Source organism: Schistocerca serialis, chromosome 10, assembly GCF_023864345.2.
Source record: "Schistocerca serialis cubense isolate TAMUIC-IGC-003099 chromosome 10, iqSchSeri2.2, whole genome shotgun sequence".
Classification (NCBI taxonomy): Eukaryota; Metazoa; Arthropoda; class Insecta; order Orthoptera; family Acrididae; genus Schistocerca; species Schistocerca serialis.
The window spans coordinates 212,578,927-212,603,270 of record NC_064647.1 but is presented as its reverse complement, the minus strand read 5'-3'; the positions used below and the strand labels follow the sequence as shown (position 1 = coordinate 212,603,270).

The following is a 24,344-nucleotide window of genomic DNA, read 5'->3' as shown; positions in this document are numbered from 1 at the left end:
AGGTGCTCTGACTTTGCGAGGGAGCAACCTTGGCTTTTGGAGCAGGGAAGAAAGGGGGACCTGTCAGTGAGAACCAGCATTGTTCCACTACTGAAGACTAGTATTTTTAATCCGAAAATTGGCTTGTTGACATTTTATTCATGAAAAAATATCATTGTACACAGTAAATATTAATGAAATATTTACTATCAGTGTTCACCAATATCTCATTCCTACTTGTCATCCATTCCATTCCACTTTCTTCCCTGAGTGGCCTCTGTAACTGCTAGCAACCATTTTCTCTTTTTATCTTTGTTTTTGTACTCTTTGTCCAGTGTGTTGTATAGCCATTGGTGTTTTTGCACTTCCTTAATTATTACTTTGCTGGGCAGACACTCCATTTTGAGACTTTACAAGATACAACAAGAGGACTACAATGACAGTAATGCAGTGGTGGCTTAGTCTGCAAACTAAGTAGCAACCTACTGAGTCCCCAGCCCCTCTAGCCTGCTATAACATAATTAACACCTACAAACAGATTGTTGCACAAAGTTATACCGATTCTCCTGCACTAGGCTTGTGAAATTGGTGGCAACGTATTTAGCAGACACGTCTGGAGAGTGTTTCCCACACATGTGGCCAGCATGTGTTAGCAGCGTGTGGATGCTTAAGTTCTGAGGCACACAGCGTGTGTAAAAGTGCAACATGGATAGCCTCATTTAACAGACAGTGTCTATGAGGTTGGTGTGAATTCCACACAAACGCGCGTAAAAAAAAAAAGAAAAAAACCGCTCGTATGGCTGTAGCCTTAGGCTGCTGTTATAGTGGAGCGGTGGTGCGGGATGATCGGAGCTGCGCTGGCGAAACAAACCTGTGCTCTTTAGAGCATGTGATTACAGTGATACTGCAGGCCGAGAAGTGCAGGGCAGAGTGGTAAAGAGCGGCACTGAGCGAATCAAACTCATTTGTTTCACAGAATGACGACCAGAGTGTTCGAGTGACTCGAGCTGCAGTTGGATATAGCTGGGAGCCTTCAGCTGTTGCTGTGGGTAGCAGAGTCAATAATGTTGCTGGCACTTGTGTTTCTTTTGTTGTACTGTTGAGCAAGTGGCACTGGTGGGAACCGTGATAGCGGCTGTTTATACTCAGCATGCTTTAAGGAACCAGTGAAACAAGTATCGTCACAACTGATTCATTTTGGACTATTTATCAAATGGTTCAAATGGCTCTGAGCACTATGGGACTTAACAGCTATGGTCATCAGTCCCCTAGAACTTAAAACTACTTAAACCTAACTAACCTAAGGACATCACACACATCCATGCCCGAGGTAGGATTCGAACCTGCGACCGAAGCAGTCGCGCGGTTCCGGACTGCGCGCCTAGAACCGCTAGACCACCGCGGCCGGCGAATATTTATCTGATAAGGTGACTGCAGCATTACAGACTACAAGTATGGAATATATTTTCTTAACCTCTTATTTCTTTCACTGTCTTATAATGATAGTCATAGTAAATTTGAAGTAACATAGCTGACAGGCACTTGAAAATCGTCTCTTATTATGTGTCAAAAAGTTTTTAAAATCGTCTCCTTTGGACAGCTTCACTTGAAGCTCTATTAAAGTTTCGCTCTGTCTGATAAGTGCCTTGTGTAGAATGCTTGATTTCTAGTGTATGTTGCTCATTGACACGCAGATATTTTTAGGTCAGTGACAAGGTTGTGGAGAACGTGCACATTGCACAACTTAATCAGCAGATTATGGTGAAGTTCGTACTTGCTTCCAAAATATGCTCCACTTAGTACTCCCTATACCAAAGTTTCATCCAGTTAATCTTCGTGGTCTGTAAAGCGTTTGTCGAAATATTCCGTGGTAAAACTTTATATAGCTAAGATCACATAAATATCTCTTTATTTTAGGCAACTGAATCCGACAGACTTTGCTGTCGTATTCTGGTCATCATTAAGCAAATTAACTAATGTGGATTTTACTGTACATTGTGATTTTTAAGCTTTAATAATCAACTGAGAGCACTATATATACAGACATGGCGATGTGCACAATTTGCTTTGTGACAGTAAATGTTTTATTTCTGACAAACCTCTGTATAATGCATATTTCATACACTAATAAGACAACATGGTATGAGGTTGATCCAGCTCACAACAAACGTTTTTTAACGAAAAATTTTGGACACCAGAAGATGCCAGCAAAGTCTGTCAAATTCGGTTGTCGAAAATAAAGAAGTATTTATGTGATCTTGGCTATAGAAAGTTTTTCACCAAATAAACCAGACCGCCACCTCTCATTTCTCGACATGAGAAAATAAAACGAAATATTCTTTCCCTTGATCTAACACTCATCGACGTAAGTTTGATGAAATTCCTCAGCAACAGATATGCTCCATCACCAATCAACACAAAAGGCAGCACCCCTGATGTCTTTGGTAGTGGAGAGTCCAGCAGTATACTAAGCTTCCGTTCTTGCATCAAGAGAAATACACTAGAAGACTGAGATCTACCACCTTCTATTTCCTTCCACATCACCCAACATCGATGGCAATGTATTTCCTGTTATAATCTGTAACTGCATGTAGAATGGTTGGATGAAAATATTTTCTGGTTGTAAACACTGTACCATAATTTCCCAAGCATTTAAGACGAGTGTGTTTTCTGTCAACATCACTGACTGTATTTGCAAAATTCTGCATTTTGTATAAATAATTTACAGTATTTAGAAAATCATCTTCCAGAAGCACTCGTGTTATAACTGGAGGCAGTCCCACAACACTTCGGTTGTTGACTTCACAGTTCTTTCAATGTTTATGAATCCTATTGTCAATGTCAGAGTCATGCCTTGAAATCTACTTCCAGTTTCTAGGAACCTGTAATAATTATCCTTTCACTAGCTCTGTTGACCCTTAAAAAATCATTTTTGGACTGAAAAAATCTGTAGCTACTTTTACATAGAGCTCCATAACAAAGTTATGCACACTAACCACATGGCAACATACTCTCCTCTCTGAGTGCTATCATTTGCCAAAATCTTGTTTTAAGAGTTATAAACTGTTTATGAGATGGAAGGGTGTTGAAATGTTTCATTCTCACGTTATCGTCTGGTCACGGGAGTGGAAAGGAGTGCGTTATATATGATCCATTTTCTCGAGAACGGAGTGAGCTATAGATCCCGTCCCAAGTCTAATGAGCAGTTCAATATTTTCACTACATTTGGTACTCAGGTACATACGACCTACTTTGCACCAAATGCAAATTCGTAGCGAACCTCTATTTTTCGTTGTGCGCTATTCGATTTTTTGCAGTAGCTTACTTAATTTAGAAATATCACAACTACGACGATTAACGAAATGATAAGCAATTCCTCATGAAGCTGACGAAGAAAGCTATGAGGTGCTCGAGAATCCGTTTTTTATCAGTTAGTTTCTTTAACATCGTTTGAGAAAGACTGCTGATCGGATGGCTTGTGTCTTTGCAATGAAGCGCTGCGACCACCATGCGGCTCTCTCCACTATAATGCGCGACTTACAGACAATAGATCAGAGGTGAACAGATCGTCGCCGGCGGGACGCATGAAGCCCGCCATTGATCTGATGGCGGCCCTCCCTTCATAATTTTTTTTTACCCTCTTTCATTCCCTCCCAGAAGCGAGGGGGCGGGACCTTGTCGAAACTATTGAATGGTATAATCCGCAAAATTTTCCGATTGCACAACACACCCTCTCTGCCTTTCTGCACTTTACATTTAATTTGTTTAATTATCTCGTAATTTATTGGTGTTCAAATGGACTTTATGATGGTATATCTTTGCTCTTATATTTGTTGCATTTTATTTTTCAGATGTCTTCGTAATTAACTGAGGAGTATGTTCCATTATCAATTAACAAACTGCTCTCCAGAATTATTGTTTTATTTGTGTACATAAAAAAACTAAACTCTGTCCGAACAGGCCTGGGAAGGCCCAACAGCTCCGACCGGCCGCCATGTCATGCTCAGACCACATCTGTCACTTGATGCTGATATGGAGGGCCATGTGGTCAGCACACTGCTCCCCCAGCGGTATGTTAGTTTACGAGACCGGAGCCGCTACTTCTCACTCAAGTAGCTCTTCAGTTTGCCTCACAAGGGCTGAGGGCACACCACTTGCCAACAACGCTCGGCAGACCGGATGGTCCCCCATCCAAATAATATCTCAGCCCGATAGCGCTCAAATTCGGTGATCTGACGGGAACCACTGCGGCAAGACTGTTGGCCCCTGCTTATATATCCTTCCAAAGTTTTATTATTCTGAGTTGCTGAACTGTTTTGACTACCACAAGTTAACTTGCCAACATTCCTTTGTTACTACGATAAATATTATTATATAATTGTCAATACTATGGTGGCATTTTGCAAATACATGCTTCTTTTTATGACAAATAGCAGCATCACGAAACATGCAGCAGTTTACAATACGTGACGTATTACTCTGTAACAATATTTTACGGCTTTTGTTCTTTGGGGCCTGCAGTGCGAAGTATGTCTTTTAATGACATGATTATTATGACTAATAGACAGCTGCACTGCTATATAAATTGTTTATATTTTATCTAATTCACGATGAGCCATTTCGGCAAACTGCCATCGTCAGGTGATCTCTAAGTACATAAATAATCGATGGTCTTAATATAATGGTCTTCTAACTATGATTCGAAAAGCTATAATATATCATTAGGTGTTTTATCTTACATGTAACGTCGTTGCTGTCATGTACTGTCTGTTTTAGATTTATTACTTTCTCCCAGGTATACACTGGAGTTGAATGTCAGGTATTTCATGTTTGCCATATATGCTATTTTTCTGACAGCTTGGATGAAAGTGGGTAAGCGATATTATGTGTTTACGTAGTTACCATTATAAATAAGTGATGTGTGAAATTCGGTTGTTTATTATTATTTTTATATAGGTTTGTTTCTAATTATATTTTTGCCTAAAGCTTTAGTTTTATTTGAGGTTTTTATTTTACGTTTTACCGTAAAATAATTACGGGTAAAATAATCAAATCAGTGACTCTAAACAACACACATCCATAGTAACAGCGATAACAACATGAGTAGTATTAAACAGAGACAGAACAACACAAATCATAGTCAACAACAATTATTACGAAAAAATTAAAAAACCTAAAATAAAAATCTCAAATAAAATTCAAACAAAGTTGAGGCAAAACCACAATTAGAAACAAACCTATATAATAATAATCATCTGAATTTCACACATCACTTATTTACGTATAATGGTAACTATGTAAACTTGTAATTTCGCTGACCCACTGTCATCCAAGCTGTCAGAAGAATAGCATATATGGAAAACAAGTAATATCTGACATACAACTCCAATGTACACCTGGGAGAAAGTAATAATTTTAAAACAGACAGGACATGACAGAAACGACGTTACATGTAAGAGAAAACACGTAATGATATATTATAGCTTTTCAAATCATAGAAGACTATTATATTAAGACCATCGCTTATTTATGTACTTACAGAGCACCTGACGATGGCAGTTTGCCGAAATGGGCTCATCATGAATTAGATAAAATATAAACAATTTATATAGCTGTGTAGCTGGCTGTTATTCATAATAATATTTTATGGTATGTTCTGTATTACTTTCTTTTCAAATTATAGTTACTGTAAGTAGATAGAAGTTCTAATGAACAAAAATTTTTCTGCTTATTTTAAAGTGGGAGATGAATGCTAGAATATTTGAAATTGGTAACAGTATTTTATCAACTTTCCATATTGAAGAATAACAGTTACGTTAAAAACTGAGATCGCAGTTCCACATTCTTGACCATGTAAAACCTAATATAAGACAGCAAGATAATTTTTACGAAACAGTTGACGATATTTTTTGCGGCCTTAAGTAGTCACCATTAAGGGGTTTGTGGCCTTTATTCTAGCATGTCTGTATATCCCCGCCATGGATACAAAATAAGTGTACACTTCCATACCTCTGCAATTCCAAGGTTTGAAACACCATCTCTAAATCACGTGACAGAAGGCAAACAACCTTCCGTCATTACGCACTACCAAAAGTGGAGCCATCACTTACAGCGTTTTTCATATATGGCTGAAACTAAGCACTGATTTTAACAACTGATCGATTTGTTTTACAGTTGCGTGTGTAGTATTGCAGTTCACCTAATTTCTCCGAAAGTCTCGATATTAATGCGAAGTTTGTCATTTTTGCATTTGACCTGCGGAAAGTTTAAAAAGTAATCTCCTGACACAGCTTTCTCTTTATACACGACAGATTTATAGTTCTTCTGTGAATTTCTGTACCTGTTTCGCTGCGAGTCACTTTGTAAACCGCTTCCACAGGAGCAGAAGACGAAACATCACTTTGGAAGCAAGAATTTAGATTTTTGACGATTTCTTATCAACGAGTGTGACATGCTGAGAAATGACATCCATTTCTATCCATAATGGCGGTTTTTTTACTTTAAAAAATTGATTACGTTTTATTACATTTTCTTAATGCCATGCGGATTCAGAAATGAGAACACTCTTTTTGTGAATTGGATATTAATAATATATTGTCTCAAAATGTATGTCATTCAATAAGTTTTGGATTTCTTCAAACTTCTTACAAGTTCAAAAAAAATTGTCAATGAAACACGCACATTACTGGTGTAATATGCTACAATGCTTATTATTTGTTACACGAACCGGTTTTTGGCTCTTACACCATCATCAGGTACAAAGATAAGTATGTGGTGCAGTGAAATTTTGTTGAATCAAAGATTTTAAACTACTGTCTCTACAGAGTATCTCCATTTTCAGTGATGGAAAATGTTAATGTTACAATTATCACTAAATCAAGAGGGATTATTTCAGTGTAAATGTGATGTAAGATTATTTAACTAAGATAAAATATGCCACACATTAACTAATGAACTAGAGACAAATTACAACAGCTGTATATAGAAAAAATAATCTAGTAATACATTTTGTTGACATATTCCAAAGATGTTTTCTCTGGTAGGTCCTAAATTACAAACGGGTAGGATATAACGGTGATATTAAGCAGGCAAGTGAAGAAACTGTGATTCTACAAAGCAAAATTTTTAACACAGCAAAAGAAATCATAGTAACAGAAATAAAGAGAAATGGTGATTATAAGTAAGGCGGTAATTTACAACATGGCCTGTACGGGGTTACGAATAGTATTGAAGTGGCTTAAGCAGAGGTCAGCTTGTGGCTCCGTCAACAAAGTCACACATTCCACAGCGATGTTCTTTCGGAGAAATATGTTCATCGCCAGGGTGACAATATTGAGGTATATATATGTAGACATGAAGAATAAAGATGTAGACAGTTAGTAGAGCTTCTTTTATTTAAAAGAAAATCTTTATGGGCTTTCGCATACAAAATTCAGAGATAGTACTTTTTCTCATGTCCTTGGTTTTGTTTTCTCCCGAGTCAGATTCAGTACCACCTCATTAGGTATGCAATCTACCAACCTCCAGCATCTCCTTTAGCATAGTATTTCAAAATATTCCGTCTTCTTCTTATCTGAATTGTTTATTATCCACTTTTCGCTTCTGTCAGTGGCTAAACTCAAGGCTAATATGTTCAGAAAATACTTATTAACATTTAAATTTATATTACATGTTAACAAATTTCTCTTTTTCAGATATGCTTTTCTTGCTATTGCCGCTCTGCGTTTGTATCGTCTCTCTTCGAGCATCATCATTTATTTTGCTGCCCAAACAGCAAAAAGCATCTACACTTTCAACGTCACATTTCCTAATGAAATTAGAAGACATTTCAGTACCCCCTTGTTTTGCTTTGGTTGACATTTATCTTATAACGTCTTTTGAAAGCACACTCCTTCCATTCAACTGCCTTCTCAAGTCTCTTTCCCCCGTCTGACAGGTCCAAAACCAAACGAGGCGCAAAAAATGATTAGTTGGTATGAGACTTACTCATAGCTTAAAGATTCATTGGCTGCCTTGCACCAAGTTTGGTCCAGTTAATGAAGACCGGGCTTTATTTCCTAATTTTGTCGCTAAGTATGCAGTAATAAATGCAGTTAACATAACAGGAACGTATTTCAAACCGAAATCGTTGCGCCTCTGGCCAGCAGGAAAATTGCTTGTGGTTATAATTTTCAGATACTAAAGTACTTCTATGGGCAGATTACGAATTACTAATATCTGAATAACTAAACAAACACTGTTTTTTGCCTTGTTTCACAATGTTATTATTAATGTTACTGCATAAGCTAGGTTTCAGGTTATAAGCCCATTTTCAAGTATATTACTTGAAAATGGGCTTATAACCCAAAACCAAGGTCGTGCAGTAACATTGATAATAAAACTATGAAACAAGGCAAAAACAGTGTTTGTTTAGTTAATTTACAATGTTCTACCAAGAACCCACATTTGGTTAAATTAAAATATCTGAATAAATAACTGGTGGAGTGTCCGTCATGAAATTACTTGCCTCAATGTCACACTCACTTCCTGCTGTCTGCGGGCACTAACTACCAGCCTCATAGCTTTGTTGCCACATGTACATTGCTGACAAAGCATTAAGCTGGGTTCACACACCCAATGAAAGTTTCACCACAATTAGTGACATACTGCGCTTACAACGAAATTGCATGTGCAAACCCCCAGTCTTCAGTGGCGCCACTAAAGAGACGCAACTTTTGTGATACCACCAAAAAGTTCAGCTTCGTTGTACTTTGTTGCGCCACTTCTCTTCCATCACTGTTACCTGGTAACAGTTATTTCGAACCACGAGCTTTCTGACGCAGTGGTGGATACTTGTGGGGGTCCCCCATTTGCGGGGCCGCCCGCATTGCACCCGTTCTTGGGATTAAAAAGAGACTTACGGGAGAGATTCTAAATGCCCTTAGTGATCGTGATTTTGTTATGCAAGCGTTGTCTGTTTGTCCTAGATCTGACTATCCTACTTTGCACACGCTGTACAAAATATTTGCTTGTCTACCTGCATCTATTGCTACATTAGAAAGAAGTTTTTCAATATTGCGACATACAAAGACATGGCTGATGTCGACAATGAAGGCGGATCGACTTAATGGCTTAGTTCTTCTGAACACTCACTTCGACATTGATTGTCCTTTTGACGATATAATTAACTAATTTGCCAGGAAGAACAGGTGCATAGAAATCATCAAAGGAAGCCAACCACATTTGTAACTTTTTTATATCATAAGATGGCATTGTCTTGTACATGTGTATAATCAGTTTAAATAAAACTTTCTTAAACTTTGCAAGTGACTTGATTATTTTTTTATTACAGTAAAAGTAAAGGTAGCTCAAGATATGTTTAGCGCCCCCTCCTTGAGGTTTTTCTGTGTCCGCCACTGCTCTGACATAACTATTGTGTAGTATTTATAAATTTATAAATCATAGAGCGCATCAATCAGTCGTCCTTTTTTTGTAGGTTTTATTTGGCAAATTGTGTATTAATTGCTCGCGCCCGCACCCACACAATATTTGCAAACTCATGCTGTAGGCCTATCCCACGATATTGAAAGATATTCGGATGAGTAAATAAATAAACGTAATATGTAACCAAAAAAGTGAGTCGTATAAACTTCATGATTTGTGACACCAAGTGTAATATCACATTTTATTACAGAAATAACTGTCAGATACTGGGTTGTGTGTGGGAGCCAAAGCTGTTACTCCTTGCAAAAGAGTTTATTGCATTATCTCTGATCTTATTCTGTCTATTGTTGAATTTGATGTAAATGACTCTCATTTTGTTCTTGCTCTGCTAAAGACTAATGAAATTTATAATTGTGCATATTACCTATTACAACTCGATAGTAAAACTTATATTTGAGGAAGTAAGAAATGAGTGTTCATCTCTGATACATAATTAGGTGAGACTCGAATTCAATATTACTCGTTCTAATTACAATAGAACGTTTCAGCCACACTGAATCGACGTGAAGATGGAGAATCGCTGGCGAGATTGGCGTACGATCCTGGAAATAAACACGACTGTTTTCAATGGACTCGAGAGCACGCAATAAGAAATCTGCCATAGTTGTTTAGGAACATATACCACGCGGCAAAACACACAAAGCGAATTTAGTTTCAATGGAAATTTCAAGACACAATTTGAAAACCAAAAATACGTGCTAGTCTTGTCTACAAAACCATAAAATATAATAAAAATAACAATATACAAGCACTATATAAACTGTGGGTTATACCTGGGAAATAGCCCTGGAGTCTGATGTGGCAGCTAATAAACTAAAAATTTATTATTCGAAATACCTGGATCAACAAATACAATAAGAGTCTAAAATCTTGGAAGTGACGTCGTTGCAGATGATATTTATACATGCCAGCTGCTGATTAGTTTGCCAGAGCACAAATCATTTTCGAGTGTTATTTCTTTCGTAAATATGTTTGTGGCCCCTGATTCATCCCAGTGTGAAATCTGTTTGCAGGTTTAACATTTGGGTTTCATCTTTGTATGTAACTCTTGTCGAGTTGTAATGCCATAACCTGCACTATAACTCTAATACCAGCCCATATGGTTTCAGATGAAAGCTGTGCAACTACGTAGAATTTGAGGTGTTATGTGTGAACATTAGCTCACGGTGTCTCTACAGAAAATCACAAGCTGTGGTGTCATATTAGTAGCGTATGTGAACCCGGTTTCAGATTAGCGCCAGCTGAATGATCGGTATGATATCGTGTTTTTACGTATGGTTACAGTCCGCCATGGAACGGTGCACTGACGTGTATTCGGCAGTGACCAAAGTGCAGGAGCAAGAATTTCAAAAAGAAGTAAAATATTCATATCGAACGTACTGCAGATTTTTCTACTAATCTCGCCAACGGTGAAGATCCAGGAATAATAGAAATTTTGCGCAAGTTCGTAAAGTGACAACAAACCATTGCGGTGTTTCGAATCGACTGTATTCCGTAGAACAGTGCAATAACATTGGCAGAATCTCTAGATGTGAACACACCTTTTGATTATCCAAGAAAGGGATATAAATGAAAAACAGGAATCTACACAATTTGACAATTTTGACAAAACGTTAGTGTATAGAACTGTACTTCGCTACAACGACGTAGGAAAGTATTGAACAGCTAAAAAATAACTGAGTGATCCCCATGAAAAAATTAATTATTCTGGTTCAGAAAATTCCGTTTTTGGTCTTCCTGATAACTTGGTTACGGGATGCATAGAAATTTCATCAAGGACTCAGTTTTGTGTAAAATGCACCTACTGCTTGCTGATGACAGTAGTCTTGTGGTTGTTGTTGTTGTGGTCTTCAGTCCTGAGACTGGTTTGATGCAGCTCTCCATGCTACTCTATCCAGTGCAAGCTTCTTCATCTCCCAGTACTTACTGCAACCTACATCCTTCTGAATCTGCTTAGTGTATTCATCTCTTGGTCTCCCTCTACGATTTTTACCCTCCACGCTGCCCTCCAATGCTAAATGTGTGATTCCTTGATGCCTCAAAACATGTCCTACCAACCGATCCCTTCTTCTAGTCAAGTTGTGCCACAAACTTCTCTTCTCCCCAATCCTATTCAATACCTCCTCATTAGTTACGTGATCTACCCACCTTATCTTCAGCATTCTTCTGTAGCACCACATTTCGAAAGCTTCTATTCTCTTCTTGTCCAAACTAGTTATCGTCCATGTTCCACTTCCATACATGGCTACACTCCATACAAATACTTTCAGAAACGAATTCCTGACACTTAAATCTATACTCGATGTTAACAAATTTTTCTTCTTCAGAAACGATTTCCTTGCCATTGCCAGTCTACATTTTATATCCTCTCTACTTCGACCATCATCAGTTATTTTACTCCCTAAATAGCAAAACTCCTTTACAACTTTAAGTGTCTCATTTCCTAATCTAATTCCCTCAGCATCACCCGATTTAATTTGACTACATTCCATTATCCTCGTTTTGCTTTTGTTGATGTTCATCTTATATCCTCCTTTCAAGACACTGTCCATTCCGTTCAACAGCTCTTCCAAGTCCTTTGCTGTCTCTGACAGATTTACAATGTCATCAGCGAACCTCAAAGGTTTACTTCTTCTCCATGAATTTTAATACCTGCTCCGAATTTTTCTTTTGTTTCCTTTACTGCTTGCTCAATATACAGATTGAATAACATCGGGGAGATGCTACAACCCTGTCTCACTCCTTTCCCAACCACTGCTTCCCTTTGTGGTATACCGAGATAAAATTGGATTTCACAAAATCACACGCAAATTTATATTTTGCTCTACATCAATGGAAATATTAGCCAGAAAGTAGCTACAGTTACTTTCGTACAGTGTATACCGGCAATTTGGGTGATGGGTGTAATGACAAAGGGTCAGTAGGAGCCGAAAATAAATTTCGGAAGGTAGGGAATATATTCGGTCGCAGTATGGCGACCTGTCGTGTTTAAAATCGCAGCGGAGGCACCCAAGTACCGCTGCCGCACACGAAGTCTCCCATAAATGAAATTCATACGCAACGCAGTGCTGTAATAATGTCTGAGATGTTACCAAAATTAATTTCATAGTTTTATTAAAAAGTTTCTCGCTGCAAGTTTGTACAGGGTCCAAGCGAACAGAAATTCATCCGCGACGACATTCTTCGTTACACAGGTGGAATTGTTACACACTTCTTAGGTATTTTATTTTGTATCTAGAATACTTTTTTTGTTTTCACAATGAAATATGTATCTCATGTACCTACAATCTTTCAGAATGTTCATATATTATTTTCAGTCCAATTATGTCAGTGTACTGTTTTTGTCCACAGGTTGAAGTAGAAAGTATTTTTCTTCCAGATTTCTTTTAACGTTAGTTCTTATTTATTTTTGTTTTTCGTATCAGCTGGGAAAATTTTCTGTTGGAAAGTACTCGAATCATAGACTAAAAATGGAGATATCTAACATATTTTTCGGAACTTTTACTAACATTTGAAATAATAAGTAAATGGCAATGCTGTAAGACCCTGAGACGGCATTGAAGTGCCTTCTTTCGTTATGGCCACTATAGTTAATGAAGGATTCTTTTTTTTTTTTGGGGGGGGGGGACGAAGGGCAGAACCATATGCAAACCATATGGTGCAATAAAATTCGTCGACCTGGAAAAATGCCCATACTGAGCGGTTATTAGGCTATCCACGCATCTTATTGTGTGCGGGTGCCCAGTATAGACCACAGAAAATATGATATGTGAACAGTTCAAATACTGCTAGAAACGCAACTGTGTTTCTACAGTTCACAGACAGATAGCTCACATGTATTTCATTCCCTTATCTTAACTGACATCTGTGGCAATATAAATGGCATATGGCCACAAAGTTAAAATAAATTCCCCGAATCTTAAAACAGCAGGCTTAGTAGCAGAAAGAAAGTGAACTACAAGTACTACTGTAAATTTCCAACTTTCTCCACTTTAGGATTGAACTGAGCTGCTGGAAACATGTGTATGCCCTTTGTCAAATGGTAGACACCTTCATGTGGCAATTTACTATCTCAAGATTACCTAATTAACACAAATGTTCACATTACTGTTTTCAGCAACCTATCGCCATCTTTAGGTACGATAATAATTATTCCATCAGCAGTTTTGTCATGTATAAGCACTCCGTCATCAGACCACAAGTGGCCTATCGGGACCATCCGACCGCCGTGTCATCCTCAGTTGAGGATGTGGATAGGATGGGCATGTGGTCAACACACCGCTCTCCCAGTCGTTATGATGGTTTTCTGTGACCGGAGCCGCTACTATTCGATCACGTAGCTCCCCAATTGGCATGCCGAGGCTGAGTGCACCCCAAAAAATGGCAACAGCGCATGGCGGCCTGGATGGTCGCCCATTCAAGTGCCGGCGACGTCCGACAGCGCTTCGGTTATCTAAAGGGAACCGGTGTATCCACTGTGGCAAGGCCGTTGCCCTGTCATGTATAAGGGGCGATCAAAAAGTTTCGTTTCAAAGGCTGTATAGTCCATAATCTGTATGCCAATCAGGCAACATCGCCATGAGCATTCAGGCAGTCACCCCCACCAATGCGTGAGGTTGAAGATACCCGTTTGGTAAAACACTGTGCCTTCTGCGTGAAAAAGTCCGCAACTGCCTGCTGCAAATCCCCGTCCCTTTTATAAGGGACCAAAGTCATGACAATAACGTAGGGAGAGATCAGGACTATTGGGCGGGTGCTCGAGTGTCCCCCACTTGAGGTGGCGTTAACTTATGCGTTACGACATTTGCTGTATGGTGACGTACATTGTCACGATGCAGTGGAACCCCTAGGTGCACTATTCCACGACGTTGGTTTTCGACAGATATGCTGCCCCATACACGTTCTTCGTTCTGCGATGGATGTCTACGGGTGTTTGACCCTCAGCAGTCAAGAAAAGAATAACAGCACGTTGGTCCTGTTTGGATGCTTTTGGTAATAGCGTCAGCGTGGTTCACGTTTCCGCTTTACTTCATGTATATTTGGAAAGACACAAATACCATATTAATCACTTCCCTACATGTCGGTGCTCATATACCCGCATCAGAGATAGTCTACTTTTTGTGTTCAACTCTGAGGTTGGTTTGCAGCAGAGCGCCATTCCTTTCTTCTGTCTGCCTTCCTCTTCATTTCCACTTACGTGTTACATCCAACGTCATTCATGATCTGTTGCATGTATGATGTCCTTGGTCGCCCCTGCCGATTCCTTCCCTCAATAGCTCTTTCTGCTATTGTTCCAATGATGTTGTTGTGTCGTATGATGTGCCCAACAAGTTTGTCTCCTCTTTTTTTTGATGTGCCTCCACAGAGACTTGGTTTCCTGTACTCTTCTAAGCACCTCTTCATTTGTTAGTTTGTCTCTCCAGCTGATCTTCATCATCCTTTTATAGCACCACATCTCCTGGGCCTCTAGCTGTCTTCTCTCTTCTCTTCCAATTGTCCAAGTTTCACATCCGTATAGGGCCACATTCCAAAAGAAACCCTTCATGATACGCTTCCTTATTTTCAGACTGATGTTGTTCCTGGTGAGTAAGTTCCTTCTCCGATTAAATACAATTTTGGCCTTTTGTATTGTGCTCGTAATTTCTTTCCGGCTTCTACCATCCCTTGTGATTTTGCTTCCCAGGCAAGTAAATTCCTCTATCACTTCCATCTCCTCTCTTCCAATTCTCATTCTCAGAGGTTCATATTCTGTTACTGTACTGCATACCATCACTTTAGTCTTTTTCTTGATTATTCTCATTCCATACTGATTGCATAGAATTTTTTCCATTGTTCTGAGGACTTCCTCTAGATCTTCTTTTGTCTCCGTGACTATAGCAATATCATCTGCATAACGTTGCATGTCTATCTCCTGCCCATTAATTTTGATCCCCAACTCAGTAATTTCTCGAACTTGGTCTATAGCTTCCTGGATGTAACCATTGAATATAAGAGGAGAGAGAGCACATCCTTGTCTTACCCCTTTTGTAATATTTGATTCTTGTTTCTGGTGACAGTTCCTAATCACTGCCACCATATTCTTATAGAAACTGAGTATCACGCGGATGTCTTTGTACTTTAATCTACTTTTCCTCAGCACTCTGGACATCTCTTGCCAGGTAACGTTATCAAAAGCCTTTTCCAAGTCTACAAAGGCAATATAAGTTGGTTTATTTTTCTGTAATTGCTTTTCGATAACGAGTCTCAGTGCCAGAATCGCCTCTCTTGCTCCCAATCCCCTTCTGAAACCAAACTGATCTTCACTCAGCGTATCCTCCACCTTCTCTTCAATTCTATTCAGAACTATTTTCATGAAAATTTTTGATGCATGTGATATTAGGCTTAGAGTTCGGTACTGTTCACATTTTGTAGCTGCTGCCTTCTTTGGTATAGGAAAAATGATACATTTCTGGAAGTCTGTCGGTATCTCTCCTGTGTTATAGATGCACCTAATAAGTTTAAGCAGCGTCATTTTCATGCTGTCACCAGCATTCGTTATTAGTTGCATATACGCCCTTGCATATACGCTGTAGCAAGGCCCCTTTTTGATCACGTCTTATATGATCTCTCGGTATTGTTACTCTTCATCATGAAAATAATATAGAATGTGATCATAGTGTCACATTGTAAAAGAGACTGAACAGTCCAGCAATGTTAATATTCTTAATAACGAGGCGATCTTGTCATAGTAAATTATTTTATGAACTTTAACAACATGACATGCTTCCCTTTGTCAGTGTGTCAGGTCTTAAAAAGAAGGTAGATCATCATAAAGTCTTATATCTCAGTATTCCACTCGTTTCTTTGTCAAAGCTAGATTCACTAGAACGAAGCGCACATTATTTTTTCTATTAGTTTTGTGCTTACTCAGGGGTGGTAGCGAACTTGTACTCCCACACACCATAACTCTCATTCAGATAGGTACTAGTAATGGATCGATAACACTAAGAAAGTTACACAGTCAGCTGTCGGCCTGTAGGTACTAAGCTTAATCAGTGTGGTCAATCGCATCTCATAACTATTTGCTCATTGATTGTCGGCTGGGGTGGCCGAGCGGTTCTAGGCGCTACAGTCTGGAACCGCGCGACCGCTACGGTCGCAGGTTCGAATCCTGCCTCGGGCATGGATGTGTTGACGTCCTTGACGTCCTTAGGTTAGTTAGGTTTAAGTAGTTGTAAGTTCTATGGGACAGTTGACCTAAGAAGTTAAGTCTCATAGTGCTCAGAGCCATTTGAACCATTTGCTCATTGATTCCTGAACGTGCCTCGAGCTTGTGTATGAATTGTGACCGTCATTCTTTTGTTGCAGAACGGCTTCCCATTCAAAAAACGAAACCGTTTAGTAGGACTGCTAGCTGTCACCGATTTTTGCTGTGGGTGCACCCTCAGGACGGGCTCCATCATCACCGCTGTCTTGTTTCTGGTGAGTACGTTACAAATTAAACCATGGTAGGGATTGCCGGCCGGTGTGGCCGAGCGGTTCTAGGCGCTTCAGTCTGGAACCGCGCAACTACGGTCGCAGGTTCGAATCCTGCCTCGGGCATGGATGTGTGTGATGTCCTTAGGTTAGTTAGGTTTAAGTAGTTCTAAGTTCTGGGGGACTGATGACCTCAGATGGTAAGTCCCATAGTGCTCAGAGCCATTTGAACCATGATAGGGATTGAAGTATTGGAACTTCCTTGCATTTAGAAGTTACTTCATGTGCTGTACTTCAACTGTGATCTCATCTCCAATTTCACCTGATAATCTTTTTATTTGTTTTGTTTTTTAAGCCATCAACCTTTCACTTGTTCGATGCTGTTACATCTTTTCCTACCTTCCGCTATCCCTTCTGTTCACACGTAATAACTACACCCAGCACACTATATAATGTACTTTCTATAGTCTACCATTTTATGGTGTCAGATGAATACACTCTCCTATATTGCTCCTTTCAGTGCCAGATGAGGTGCTACTGTGTACTGCAGCACGTACGAGGTGCTATCCAAAATTTTCGGGACTGGTGCTGCCGTCTAATGAAACACTGCCAAGGGAGGTTCGTTTGGAATTTTCTAAGTGTTTGAGTGAAGCAATGGATATTGCACTATCGTTAGGGGAAACTGAATGATTGGCTAGGTCACATAAAGGTCACACAGTCTTTAGTACGAACGTAAATTGTTTTGGTGTGGGCGAAAGCGTCGTGTACAAAGAGATTTCAGTCAGCAGCGTTGCAGGTATTGTAGGAAATTTGGTCACTCGGATCAGCAATGTCATAACAGGAATCGGTTACAACAGAAGTTTCAGTCGCAGGCTAGATCTTACGGGCAGCAATTAAACGACGTAGAACCTTTGATGGATAATACAGGATTAGATCCAGGGGGTGGGATGTCCAGTGAGCCACGCTCGCAGTAAGAGTTAGTGCACGTAAGAAAGCAGTGGCCACTTTTTTCTGCCGGCTATCTGGGGGATAAACTATGAAAAATGTTGTTGGATACTGGTTCTCAGGTATCAGTTGCAAGTTAGCGAGTATGTGAGGCAAACAGGTTAAGTGCACCACGCTGGACGTTAAGTGAGGGAACGGTTACGTGTTAACCATTATTGACCATGTCTCTCGGTACGTTTCCATGATAGCTTTACTGGACCAGCAAGCCAGTCACTAGTCAGCCAGAGGATACTTCGGCTTGGGACATCTGAAACCATAATCACGAATCAGGGTGCTAATTTTACGTCGGAATTAATGTAGCAGCTATGCAGGCTGTTGCACATTAAAACATTATGGACGAGCGCACTGCATACTCAAGCTACTGGTCGCACAGAACGAGTCCACAGAACAATCGCGAAAATGTTGAGTTTTTAATAAATTCCCAGCATAAAAATTGGTATGATCTATTGGCCTACGTTGTCAATGCATACAGCTCGAAATTTCACCAGAGCACAGGGTTACCCCTATTTGAAGTAATTTTTGGGCGCAAGATGCCATCAGTCTTTGAGTTTTGCAAAGCCCGCCACAAGGAGACATCTCATCAGTATGGATTTCGCTAGGAGAGTGAAACTTATTTTGGAGACAAATACGAAAAATTAATACGAAGGCCTTAGAGAAACAGGAAAAGGCACATGAGGCGAAAGCGTTGTTATCGAAGTACCGTGTGGGTCTGTGGGTTATGTTAAACAAATCCGTATGTGCCAAAGGGGAAAACGAAGAAGTTCGTGTCATGGTATAACGGCCCTTACTAGGTAATAGAGATGACGTCGTTGGTTAGCATTAAATTGCAGCTACCCACCCACCATTTGAAGGTCCACGTAAGCCAAATTCGGCCGTTTAAAGGGGATACAAACAACCTGCTTCGTGTGACCCCAGTATCTGTAGAAGGGGGGAGAGGAACGGCGAATGGGGAGGAGAAAAACGAACAACCAAAGTTCTCTGTTTTCACAGAGGATTACTGCACTGTAGTTCCTTCTCTAGATTGTCGCACAGATGACAAAATGGTAGAAATCGAAATAGACGACAGAGGGATAGAGAAACAATTAAAACCGCTCAGAAGAGGAAAGGCCGCTCGACCTGATGGGATACCAGTTCGATTTTACACAGAGTACGCGAAGGAACTTTCCCCCCTTCTTGCTGCGGTGTACCGTAGGTCTCTAGAAGAGCGTAGCGTTCCAAAAGATTGGAGGGCGCAGGTCATCGCCGTTTTCAAGAAGGGACGTTGAAAAGATGTGCAGAATTATAGACCTATATCTCTAACGTCGATCAGTTGTAGAATTTTGGAACACGTATTATGTTCGAGTATAACTTTTCTGGAGACTAGAAATCTACTCTGTAGGAATCAGCATGGGTTTCGAAAAAGACGGTCGTGTGAAACCCAGCTCGCGCTATTCGTCCACGAGACTCAGAGGGCCATGGACACGGGTTCCCAGGTAGATGCCGTGTTTCTTGACTTCCGCAAGGCATTCGGTACAGTTCCCCACAGTCGTTTAGTGAACAAAGTAAGAGCATATGGACTATCAGACCAAATGTGTTTTGGGATTGAAGAGTTCCTAGATAACAGAACGCAGCATGTCATTCTCAATGGAGAGAAGTCTTCCGAAGTAAGAGTGATTTCAGGTGTGCCGCAGGGGAGTGTCGTAGGACCGTTGCTATTCACAATATACATAAATGACGTTGTGGATGACATCGGAAGTTCACTGAGGCTTTTTTTGCGGAAGATGCTATGGTTTATCGTGAGGTTGTAACAATGGAAAATTGTACTGAAATGCAGGAGGATCTGCAGCGAACTGACGCATGGTGCAGGGAATGGCAATTGAATCTCAATGTAGACAAGTGTAAAGTGGTGCGAATACATAGAAAGAAAGATCCCTTATCATTTAGCTACAATATAGCAGGTCAGCAACTGGAAGCAATTAATTCCATAAATTATCTGGGTGTACGCATTAGGAGTGGTTTAAAATGGAATGATCATATAAAGTTGATCGTCGGTAAAGCAGATGCCAGACTGAGATTCATTGGAAGAATCCTAAGGAAATGCAATCCGAAAACAAAGGAAGTAGGTTACAGTACGCTTGTTCGGCCACTGCTTGAATACTGCTCAGCAGTGTGGGATCCGTACCAGATAGGTTGATAGAAGAGATAGAGAAGATCCAACGGAGCCGGCCGAAGTTGCCGTGCGGTTCTAGGCGCTGCAGTCTGGAACCGCGAGGCCGCTGGTTCGAATCCTGCCTCGGGCATGGATGTGTGTGATGTCCTTAGGTTAGTTCGGTTTAACTAGTTCTAAGTTCTAGGGGACTAATGACCTCAGAAGTTGAGTCTCATAGTCCTCAGAGCCATTTGAACCATTTTTGAGATCCAACGGAGAGCAGCGCGGTTCGTTACAGGATCATTTAGTAATCGCGAAAGCGTTACTGAGAGAGGCTCAGTAGTTCGGTACGGGCTTTTGTTGAAGTTTCGAGAACATACCTTCACCGAGGAGTCAAGCAGTATATTGCTCCCTCGCATGTATATCTCGCGAAGAGACTATGAGGATAAAATCAGAGAGATTAGAGCCCACACAGAGGCATACCGACAATCCTTCTTTCCACGAACAATACGAGACTGGAATAGAAGGGAGAACCGATAAAGGTACTCAAGGTACCCTGCGCCACACACCGTCAGGTGGCTTGCGTAGTATGGATGCAGATGTAGATGAAGGAAGCAGGATAATATGGCAAATCATCAGTATATGCTAAGACCTAGAGCAGGGATGCGGGACTCACATTAGGATTTTCGCTTCGCTTACGAGCTACAATAATGAGAACCACAGCTGTCAGTATTGTCAATTTCTTAATTTATATACCTGACCTACCTTCCTCTGTTTTGCCCCCTCCCCCCCAAACGCCTTTCATTTCTTAGTGATACCACTGATGAGGACCTGCTCACTTCTCTGGACCTTATGACTGCCACCCAACATGGAACATCTCTTAGAGCACGTGAAAAGCTACACAACTCAGCAGCAGCACCAACTGGTAGTCATTGGTTCATCAACATCAGCCGCTTGCCTATTCTTGTGATGATCGGAGTAATGTATTTCTTGTTCAAGAGTTGCCCCAGTTCCACTCCTACCAATCTTCAGCTTACAGGTTCCAACCAAGCAGATGGCATGCCCCTGACAAGGCAGTGTAATGAATGAATAGTCATGAAGCAAAGACTGAGTGTGCTCAAAGGCCTGTAAGGAACAGTTGTGTATAAGAGGGAGAACTGTAGTGTAATTAGTAGTGACAAGCCACAGTCTCAAAGTAAGTGTACTCTGTAAATACCGTACAAGTCCAGTATTGGTCGATGGTTCAAAACCATGTAAATAGAGTCTGTTGTAAATAGATGTAGAGGCAGAATGCGGGGATGCATTCTTTCCATGGAAGGGAGAGTGTGGGAGTGTACAGGGTCGAAAGATGAGAGTGATTAAGATAGTTAAAGGTAGTGGTTTTGCAGGAATTGAGTCAGTTAAAATGTGAAGAATATAGGGAGTCAGAAGTGTGGTATATTCGGTTGCGCACTTCAGTACTACAGTACCGTGGCATAAACGGGTCGGTGGAGTGCCGAGTTCAGCAACACGAAGGAGAAATCTGTGGCAACGGCCAGCTCGTCGCACTGCAGATGTGACAAGAAGTAGCTCGCCACAATCCAGGGTGTTGACATGGGAAATCAGGTCAGTTATGCCTGCCGAGCAAAGCTGACCTACTGGGGAAGAAGAACAGCTTACGTCAGTCGCACAGGGTGGCGCACGAAATGTGTTACCACTTTGTTTTTCAATACAAACTTTATTGTCAATACAATCTGAAAAGAACATATACTACAATGAAGAGCCGTCCATGAGGATTTGTTCTAACTCAGCACATGCTCAATATGTCCACTATTTCCTTTCCTAACTTCCTTCAAATGAACACTGAAGTTAGTGATTACCCTACGGCACATGTCTTCCGTAATTTCACTGCAAGCTTGAAGAATAAGTCTTCTGAGCTCCGTCAAATCACGTGGACGTTTCGGGAAAATTTTTTCCTTTCGGTACCCCCAAAGAAAAAAGTCACATAGATTGAGGTATGGACTATTTGGGAGGGCAATTTTGTCCGTCATTGAAGCGACATGGAAACCTGAGTGAAATGATCCGCATGTCGAAATGCTCGTGTAAAAACTCCAACACAGTGTTTCCAGTATGTGGCCTTGCTCCATCTTGCATGAACCACTGCGTGCTGAAGGGCAACGCAGTAGCAAGAAGCTGTGGAATGAAGCTATTGCGAAGCGTGCTCAAATAACGCTCGCTGTTCACAGTTTCTTCAAAGAAAAAGGGTCCAGTAGGTCCGTGACTGGAAATTGCTGCCCACGCTGTAATCCTCAGAGCACAATGTTGTCGTTCATGAAGCACTTGTGGGTTTTCAGTGGCCCAAAAGCGTACATTTTGTTTGTTAGCCGCACCGTCTAAATGAAAATGCGCCTCGTCTGAAAACCAAACGTTGTTGAGAGTTTCTTCCGTATCCTCCGCTCACTGAGCAAACAGTAGTCTCTGCTGCTTGTGTTCTTCAGTGAGCTTCTGTGCACAGGTCATCTTGTATGGGTACATATGGAGGCCACTTTTAAGAATGCGTTGAACGAAGCGTCTGGATATTCCCAGTTGCACTGCTGCCTTTCTACACGATTTCCCGGGACTTCTCTGTACAGCAACTCGTACCGCTTCAGTATTCTCCAGCGAAGAAACAGACTTAGGCCGAGGTCGCTTCGCTTCCAATACTGTTCCTTTCTGTACAAATTTATCGTACAACCTGTGGATGGTCTTCTTGCAAGGGACCCATCGTGTGTTAAACTGTTGTCGAAAACGCCTGTGAGTCACAAGAAGGCTTTTCGTTTCATGAAAAAGTAACACAATTGCCGGTAGTTGCTGTGTCGTCAGTCTTCCATTGTCAGCCATTGCTGCTTACTAGTCTCCTAGCGGCAGTATCGTGAATTACACGCCATTTCGTAAATCATTTGTTTCTCCGAGCTCTGCTGGTACTGCTGTAGAGATCCCAGCGGGATATCTAATGTGCGTCGTAAACTGTGAAAGAAACAATTGGTAAAACATTTCGTGCGCCACCTTGTATTTAAGGACCAACAGCCAGCTCGTCAGCGTTGGCCGTCATGAGGCGTTGCCAGCATTCTCAAAATTTTTAGAAAAAGTAATGTACAGGCAGCTTCTCAACCATCTGACCACAAATTACATATTATCAAGAACACAGTTTGGATTTGTGAAGGGTTCTGATATCGAGAAGGCTACTTACACCTACAGTGAAAGTGTTCTTAATTCATTAAATAACAAATTACAAGCAGCAGGTATTTCCTGTAATTTGTCAAAGGCATTCGATTGTGTGAACCACAACATCCTTTTAAATAAATTAAAATTCTATGGTGTCACGGGCAGTGCTACAAAATGGTTCAAGTCATACCTCGCTAACAGGAAACAAAGGGTGTCAGTGCAAGGGACTAGTGAATTAAGTCATCAGTCATCATCAGAATGGGAAGAAAGTACATGTGTTATTCCACAAGGATCCATCTTAGGGCCATTGCTTTTTCTTGTGTACATTAATAATCTCTCATCAGTTACACTGCCAGAAGCAGAGTTCGTTTTGTTTGCAGATGATACAAGTATTGCAATAAATAGTATGTCGAGTGTATTTCTAGAAAGATCTGCTAATGATATTTTCATGGATATTAATAAATGGTTTAAAGTCAACTCACTGACATTAAACTTCGAAAAGACTCACTAAATGCAATTCAGAACCTGTAAGAGGTTTCCACCCAGCATATGCATAAAGTATGAAGAATAACAGATAGAAGTGGTTGACAGTCTTAAATTCCTGGGATTACAACTTGATAATAAATTCAGTTGGGAGGAGCACACCACAGAACTGCAGAAACGCCTTAACAAATCTGTATTTGCAATTCGAGTGTTAGCAGACATAGGCGACATAAAAATGAAAAAGCTTGCATACTTTGCCTATTTTCATTCCATAATGTCATATGGTATAATATTTTGGGGTAACTCTTCGAGTCAAATAGAAGTTTTCAGTTCAAAAGCGTGTAATACGTATTATTTGTGGAGTAAATTCACGGACGTCATGTAGAAACCTCTTCAAACAAGTGGGTATACTAACTGCTGCCTGTCAGTATATTTACTCCTTAATGAAATTTGTCCTAAATAATATATCTCTTTTTCCAACAAATGGCTCAGTTCATACATACAATACCAGGAACAAAAATGATCTGCACAAGGACTTAAAAGCACTTACTTTAGTTCAAAAAGGGGTCCACTACTCAGTAACACTCATCTTCAATAATTTGCCAGCAAACATAAAAAATTTAGTTAA

General features: G+C 40.4%; 1 protein-coding gene across 3 annotated transcripts in view; it reads left to right on the top strand.

The window, feature by feature from the left end:
- The window catches only part of LOC126425171 (uncharacterized), a 286,674-nt gene that overhangs the window by 210,240 nt on the left and 52,090 nt on the right, over positions 1-24,344 (top strand). For all 3 annotated transcript variants that reach the window (XM_050088123.1, XM_050088124.1, XM_050088122.1), the window contains one exon: positions 16,810-16,923. In XM_050088123.1, the coding sequence (XP_049944080.1) occupies positions 16,810-16,923 (114 nt within the window). The remainder of the gene's footprint in view (positions 1-16,809; positions 16,924-24,344) is intronic.